Below are 7,714 nucleotides of genomic sequence, written 5' to 3'. Positions count from 1 at the left end.
AGAGTTAATTAAATTTTTTATATAAGTTTTAAATAATTAAGCTGTTAATTATTGTAATGTATAGTATTACTTATATTATTTTTAAATATATTTAAATATTATATGTTAGGTTTTTTATCCTAATTTATATGGCATTGATAGAATTTAAAGTGTCAAATAATTGTTAATTATTGTAATAGATAATATGGAGTATTTAAGTCATTTATAGTATAGTAATTAATATATAATATGTAGTATTTAAGTGTTATATTATGGAATTTGAGAAGTTATTGAAATTTTTATATGATTTTAAAAATATTTTAAATTGTTAGCTATTGTGATTTGTAGTACTTTTTTTTTAACATAATTTTGAAAGTAATATTTATTATTCTATTTGTTCTAATTTATGTGGCAGATGTAGAATTTCAAATATTAACCCTTTTTTATATGTCTCTTTAATATATTAAGTTGTTAATTATTGTATTTTATAGTACATTTTGAACCTAATTTTTTAATAATATATGTTATTTGCCATGTCCCAATTTATGTGGCATTAATTGATAGATTTGTTGGAGTCGAGAGATTTATTTTGTTAATTATTGTAATTTATAATTTGTTTTTCGTCAATTTCGTCGACTATTTTTTTTATTAATTATTGTAATTTATTGTTTCTTTTTCGTCAATTTCAAACAATATATGTTGTTAATTGATAGATTTTTTGGAGTGGACTATTTTTTTATTAATTATTGTGATTTATTGTTTCTTTTTCGTCAATTTCAAACAATATATGTTTATCATATAATCCATTTTATGTGGTACCAATAGAATTTAGAGAGTCAATTAAATTTTTTATATAAGTTTTAAATAATTAAGCTGTTAATTATTGTAATGTATAGTATTACTTATATTATTTTTAAATATATTTAAATATTATATGTTAGGTTTTTTATCCTAATTTATATGGCATTGATAGAATTTAAAGTGTCAAATAATTGTTAATTATTGTAATAGATAATATGGAGTATTTAAGTCATTTATAGTATAGTAATTAATATATAATATGTAGTATTTAAGTGTTATATTATGGAATTTGAGAAGTTATTGAAATTTTTATATGATTTTAAAAATATTTTAAATTCATAACTATATATTTCAATGTACAAGATTTTGATAAAATAAAATCTTTAAAGTTAAATTATAATGTTTTTGAAATTTAAATTATTAAAACATATATAATGATTTTATAGGAAAAAATAATAGCATATAAAATTAAATGAAAAGGATAATAAATTCAACTTTTACCATGATAAGGTTGAAAATTATTATTTAAGTGGAAGGAGGTGGGGCCCACTTATATATATTATATAGTAAGTATTGGACATTTATAATGATTTAATTGGAACAATGGTAGTAATTCCTAGACTCTTCTAATATATATATATAGTAATAATAAGAAAAAGTATATACGAGTCATTTGTATAAAGGTAAAAATATATATGAATCACTTTTAGCCTTTTCCCTTTAATTTATTTAATGGCCCTCACTTCTGCTACTTATTTCACATTGCTACTCCTTCACAAATCAGAGTCTTAAAAAGAATACTCTTTTTCTCCATAAACTATACTGCTCTTTCTTGCCCAGTTTACTGGTAAGTTTCTCCTTTTTTTTTATTTGGCCTTTTTATGTTAGTTTGTGTTAATTTCTAATTCGAGATGTTTTGAATTTTCCATGAAATATTTAGCTTTTTTTGTGTAAAATTTTAGGCTACTGTATTGCATGTTTCCTTTTTTGCTTTTTTTTTCATGGTTTAATCTTAAATGTCATCGGTTTCAGCTCTTTCAAGATATGATTAATCTTAAATTTCATCTGTTTCAACTCTTTCAAGGTAAGTAACAATTTATTAGGAGTTTGTTATATTTAGTTACAACATCAATAATTGCATAAAAGGTGTTTGTGAAATTGCCCAAAAGAAAGTACAGTTATTTCTGGACTATGTTAGAAAGCCTTACCACTTAATTTTGCTTATGGATTTGAATATCGCCACAAGTTCAATGTTAGAATTCGAAACCAAATAAGAAATTTAGGGGAAGACGGAGGGTTCTGAAAGACAGAGTAATGATGATGGTGATAGGCTTATGTTATCACTTTAAGCCTGTAGGCATTTCATTTGTTTGATTTTACGAGATGTACAACTTTAATGTTGGCCTTTTTCTGCTTGGTTTTTGTTTGCAGTTGTTGCTACTATTAAGTTTTTCCTCGGTCTCCAAATTCCTTGTACTCGAGAGTTAAATTTTCTTTTTGTTTTGGTGAGATGGATTATTGTATTTCTTGAAAGTTAAACACTTTAGACTAAAGCATTATCTTTTGGCTTTTACCTAGAAAGAAGACAGGATCTTTTTGATTGTGAAGATATTGAGAAGGTATGGGTTTGTTATGCTAAGCATGTATTTACTGAAACCTTTTGAATTACAATGTTAGTCACCACTTTTAACCAAAGGCCTTCTTGTACACATCCTAGATGGCAGTATTTATGTCAAAGAATTTTTGGTATAATATAGATACAAAAGAATTATACAATGTTGAATTAATACTCAATAAAGTTAGAATGTTTTTTGTTATTTACTATGCTGGCGGGAAATAATAATACTTAATGAAATAGTCGAGGTGTGTGCAAGTTGGTCCGAACACCACCATCAATTCCTCATATAAAAAGAAGTTAGAAACTTTACATTTATAGAAGCACAACCCAGAAGGTGAACTTCTCATATTTTCATGTAGGACAAATCTCAATTGATTATTTCCATTTCTTTGTGTAGAAGTGGATAAATCATATGTGTTCTCACTGTTGTATTACTACCCAAAAAGTTAGTGAATTTACCATTTCATGTATTTTGGTTTAGTATATGGATCGTGTTAGTAAAGATTCTCAAGCAAACCACGGCCAAGTTCATATAAATAGTCAAGAGATGCATAGGTATCAAGGTTGTGGTTAATGGTTCTGCACAGTTGCAGATGCAAAATAACCACCGAAGGAAGGGATTTAGTGTCTTAAACTTCTATCATGAGTAGTAGAGCAAATATATTTTTTCAGTGCCATAATCTTTCTTCAATTTCTACAGGAGCATGAATATGCTATAACATTTTTTAGTTTTGTTTTGGTGGAGGGGGAAAGGAGCTCATGGGGGAGTGAATTAACTAGAGAATGTTGCAAATATAGTATTTGACATTTTTCTTGGGTATAAGATAGTTGCTGTTCGTTCTGCTGTCCGTTTGGCTTGTTGAGCACGGAGAGAAAATTGGGACACCCTATAGCTATGACCTGTTGCTACCAGGAAAACTCTTAAGGCATGGAGTTGCAAGGTGGAAAAAGCATAGTAGTTCCCATGAAAGTGTTCTGAGATTTATGGCATAGTTGTATAATTGTTTCTAAATACTTGGTGCTACCCCCAACTTTACTATGTATTGAGTTGGCTGTCCTGCTCAGTATTTTAATCATGATAATTGTGTGTCTCATTTCTGTTTGTCCCATTCCTTTGGTTTTCATGCGGTTGTTCTACTTCTTCTTGTCTGGGATTAACTCAATGTTCTTATAATCCAGATGCTAAGGTCTAGGATGTGATGAGGTGGAACAAAGATGAGAGTCGTTGCTTACTATTTCTGGTCAGGCGCTTTTCTAGATCTGTGGGCCATTCTGCACAAGCAAATCATTGTGAACCTGTGATTCGAGTGTCAAACAATATTACACATTTGGGCCGTCAAAAGGAGGGTGCAAAACCCAGCCAGCTATTGTCTTTACCCCCATTTCCTGGTCATCCTTTACCGGGAAAGAAAGTGGCCACCGGTCCTGACCAACCATCTTGTCATGTTACTGCCATTAGCTGGATCAAATACTACTTTGATGAGATACCAGGCTCGGTCATCCAAACCCATTTTAATAAGGGCCTCGTAAGTATTCTTATATCTATTCCTTCCCCTATGTGAGTTATTATGATGTTTCTTCTATAAAATCTCCACCTAGCAATGTATGGTAGTTCCGTTTTCTGTGTATATTAAATTACATTCCTATCCTACGGATTCCTGGTACAACTAGTAAGGGTTCAAATCCCAACAGAGATAAACCACTAGGTGATTTAATCACTAGATGGAAAGAAATCACCTAGAAATCACAGGTCTTGTTGGGACAGAGTTACCGGTACTTGTGCTGGTGGGAGGTAGCAGCCTAGCAGGTAGCTCATAAAATAGTCGAGGTGCGTGCAAACTGGCCTGGACACCATTGTTATTACTGCTACTAAAAAAAATTGCTACATGTTTAATGTTAGCATAGTGTTTGTGACAATATGTAGAGAGACTTAAACATGCAAGTTACAAGGGTCAGTTTTTGGATAACTAATGACAATTTCATTTGAACATTGATCAATGACATATTATTCATCATCCTATAGTATGTTAACTTGCAGTTTTCTTGTTCTTAGTCTTTATATGTGCTGATGGCTAGTTCAGAAGTAGTGTCTAACTTTTCTGGTCTGATTTTACTATATCATTTTATCACCACAACATCAAGAATAGATATTTTATTTCATAAGGTAGAGTAAATCTGTTACGTGTGCATTTGTTTTGGTCCTCTTCTCCTACGTTTAAAATATAACCTTTATCTTACCCTTTTGAAGGGTCTAATGGCTATACTGTCTTTAGTTTGTTGTAATGAATATGAACATAGCAACAGTTATCTTATTTTTCTTTATTTACAGGTGCAGTTAGAGTTTAATGAGTTATTTACAAGCAAGGAAGGACAAACAAGATTGTTGAGGAAGGTATTGGTACTTGTATGAGTCTAGCAGTATAAACTTCATTTTGACCAAGGGGCCAAGGGGCTTCTTCAATTTGTTTTTGGACCCTGTGCTACAAGCCTACACTCCCAATGGGTTCCCCTATCTTACAATTTCACAGTGAATTTACAGATTAAGCATTCTGAGGTCATGGAAGTTGGTGCAAGAATTCATGTACCCATATCTGTTGCTGAAACAAGAATCTCAAAACGATATGATGTTATACCTAGTGGCACGTTGTATCCTAATGCTGATGAAATAGCATACTTGCAAAGGCTTGTATTTTACAAGGTATATGTTGTTTATTTGATTCTTCTCTGCAAGTTTTACATTTGATTTCTACTATTTCTGGTGGTAAAAGATTACACAGCTACTGTGGTTACTTTTTCTGCTTCTTAAGTTCGTTTGGTGGAACTATGCACCAAAGGTTATTCGTGGTTCCTGTATCTTATTAATTGTTCAAATTGTAGGATCCCGCCATACTTGTTCTAAACAAGCCCCCTAAGCTGCCTCTAAAGGTTTGTTTCTAAGTGTTCTTTATTGCATGATCTTGACTACCACATTCTTCAGCCTTTTTTCATTTCTGATTATTAGACTGATTACAGGGAAACCTTCCCGTGCATAATAGCATGGATGCCTTGGCAGCCGCAGCATTGTCTTATGAATATGACGAGGGTCCTAGGCTGGTAAGCTAAGCATAGCGAATATGCTATTAATTAAACGTTGAAGATCTCTTTACTTTTAATTTTTCTGAATATATCCTGGTGCGTTTAGTCAAAAAATAGGAGTTACTTTGCTCGTGAAGCAGCAATTGTGGGGGTTGGATATTTAAGCTGTTGATGTTAATTTGGAATTATGTTCAGCTTTGGTGATTACTGCATATATTGTCAAGGTACATCGTCTTGATAGAGAGAGCAGTGGCCTTCATTTAATGGGAAGAACAGAAGAAAGTATCTCCCATCTTCATTTATTGTTCAGCAACACAAAAAAGTCCAAGTCCCTGTCTAAGGTACTTAGTCTACAACCTATGCACCATCTTCATTTTTTGTTTGGCTTTTCTTTCGTTCCCTCTTCAAGGGAGAGAGGGTTTGCATTTTGTTGTGGGTGAGAATACCTGTTTTGACTTCACTGGTTGAGTTAGAATTTTTTGTGATGCATAAAGCTCTGACTGTCATTCAGGCATGGAATGATGCATGTGGGTCAACATATCAGAGGTATTGGGCATTGGTAATAGGTTCCCCCAAGGAGAAGGAAGGCGTGATCTCTGCACCACTTACAAAGGTTTTCCATTTTCCTTGCTTACATTTGCAGGCTTTGGTGAAGTACATTGAGTGTTCGTTGTGCTTGTTCATTGATTGCAGGTGCTTCTTGATGATGGTAGAACTGAGAGAGTCATGTTGGCTCAACAGTCGGGATTAGAAGCTTCTGATGAGGCTGTTACCGAATATAGGCTGCTTGGTCCAATGATCAATGGATGCTCATGGATCGAGTTGCGCCCTCATACAAGTAGAAAACATCAGGTTCCTTGGACCTTTTCCTTTTATGATCCCTGTAAAAAACAGTTCAGCTTTTAAATTGTGGAGAGATGCATATCGGTATTTAAGTTGCGATCCCTATGAAACCAGTGGTTCTTCTAAGTTGTGGTTATGTAAGTTGTGGAGAGATGCATAAAGTTTTTTTCTGAATGTAGTCCCTAAGTTAGGACCATTAGTAGGTCCAAGTAGAAAAACTTGCTTGATGAACCCAAAATGAGCGCAAGAGGAACTGATGAAGATGCTTCCATAAAGCAGTATTAATGAATTATGATGAGTAATATGTCTAGCATGTAGTTTTTTCCACTATTATAAGCATCTCAACTAGTGAGGATGGCCAATACAAACAACAGCATTAAGTGTGAGGAAGATGCTGCTTTACTACTGGAGATTTTGTGTGTGCCTATTCTGTGTTGGATACCCAACTCAACTGTAACTGAGAAGGCCATATTTTTGTTTCTGGTTGTTGGTTGTTGGCAAGGGAAGAGAATAGGTGAAAAATTACTCTGTTTTCTGTTACTTTGCAGATTCGAGTTCATTGTGCTGAAGCCCTTGGAACTCCAATTGTGGGCGACTACAAGTATGGTTGGTTTGTCCATCGCAAATGGAAGCAGATGCCGAGAGTAGATGTTGAGCCGACAACAGGGAAACCCTACAGATTAAAGAGGCCGGAAGGTTTGGATGTTCAGAAAGGAAGTGTCTTGTCTAAGGTCCCTTTGTTACATCTGCATTGTAGGGAGCTTGTGCTCCCAAATATTGCCAAATTTATTGAGCTTCACAGTCGAAAAACTAAAAAACACTCAGATTATAGCTCAAAACCAGATCTCCTCCGGTTTGTAGCACCAATGCCATCTCCCATGAAAATTAGTTGGAAGCTTATGTCCTCTTGCTTGATATGAAAATAACAAGTAACAAGAAGAAAAAGCTACTGGTTATGTTGTTGTTGTTGTTCTATTTGATTATTCCCTCAAGCTAATATTGGAGGTGTAATGTATACATATTCTATAGTAGGAAGGAATATCAAGATTACATTATCTGGTGCTGCAAATCAGCATTCCCATGATATGATTGCTGTTTAATTTTGTTCCTCATAAATGGCTTCTGATCTTCTCTTATAAAAAAAGTCAAAATCCACACTAAAATGTCAAGAAACTCATTCATAAAAAATACAGGAATGGTATGTCATTTTTCCAAGTTTAAAAATAATATACATATTTTTTGGGAGAAGCTATTTCATATATATTTCTAGTGATGGATCCATCTTATGGTGGTATTAACTTCAAGAGGTCTACCATTGAGGTAAGAAAATTCATACGATTATAGAATTCAATCACACCTTCTTAGAAATTTTGATTAAAATTATATTCAACAAAAGAA

General features: G+C 33.0%; 1 protein-coding gene across 3 annotated transcripts; it reads left to right on the top strand.

Annotated features, from left to right (window-relative positions):
- The first annotated feature begins 1,533 nt into the window (after nucleotides 1-1,533).
- Nucleotides 1,534-7,400, top strand: LOC102580767 (RNA pseudouridine synthase 3, mitochondrial). Of its 3 annotated transcripts, XM_015311455.1 has the most exons (11): nucleotides 1,534-1,627; nucleotides 2,359-2,399; nucleotides 3,578-3,924; nucleotides 4,728-4,790; nucleotides 4,938-5,096; nucleotides 5,276-5,323; nucleotides 5,411-5,491; nucleotides 5,698-5,814; nucleotides 5,985-6,086; nucleotides 6,167-6,325; nucleotides 6,865-7,400. In XM_015311455.1, the coding sequence occupies exons 3-11, from the start codon at nucleotides 3,598-3,600 to the stop codon at nucleotides 7,234-7,236; spliced, it is 1,428 nt and encodes a 475-aa protein (XP_015166941.1). In that variant the 5' UTR covers nucleotides 1,534-1,627; nucleotides 2,359-2,399; nucleotides 3,578-3,597; the 3' UTR covers nucleotides 7,237-7,400. The 3 variants fall into 3 exon arrangements, with proteins under 3 accessions (XP_015166941.1, XP_006353750.1, XP_006353749.1); XM_006353688.2 differs by lacking the exon at nucleotides 2,359-2,399; XM_006353687.2 differs by lacking the exon at nucleotides 1,534-1,627 and having other exon boundaries at nucleotides 1,778-2,399.
- Nucleotides 7,401-7,714: the final 314 nt, after the last annotated feature.

The sequence above is a fragment of the Solanum tuberosum genome, unplaced genomic scaffold (assembly GCF_000226075.1).
Source record: "Solanum tuberosum cultivar DM 1-3 516 R44 unplaced genomic scaffold, SolTub_3.0 scf00157, whole genome shotgun sequence".
Classification (NCBI taxonomy): domain Eukaryota; kingdom Viridiplantae; phylum Streptophyta; class Magnoliopsida; order Solanales; family Solanaceae; genus Solanum; species Solanum tuberosum.
This window is presented reverse-complemented; position numbering and strand designations above follow the sequence as displayed.

What these genes read in the sequence shown, in the direction of transcription:
- LOC102580767 (XM_006353688.2), top strand. Translation starts at nt 3,598, where the DNA reads ATGAGGTGGAACAAAGATGAGAGTCGTTGCTTACTATTTCTGGTCAGG. An exon ending in AAAGGCTTGTATTTTACAAG is followed by an intron (nt 5,097 to 5,275) that starts GTATATGTTGTT and finishes TTCAAATTGTAG; the next exon opens with GATCCCGCCATACTTGTTCT. An exon ending in AGTCCAAGTCCCTGTCTAAG is followed by an intron (nt 5,815 to 5,984) that starts GTACTTAGTCTA and finishes ACTGTCATTCAG; the next exon opens with GCATGGAATGATGCATGTGG.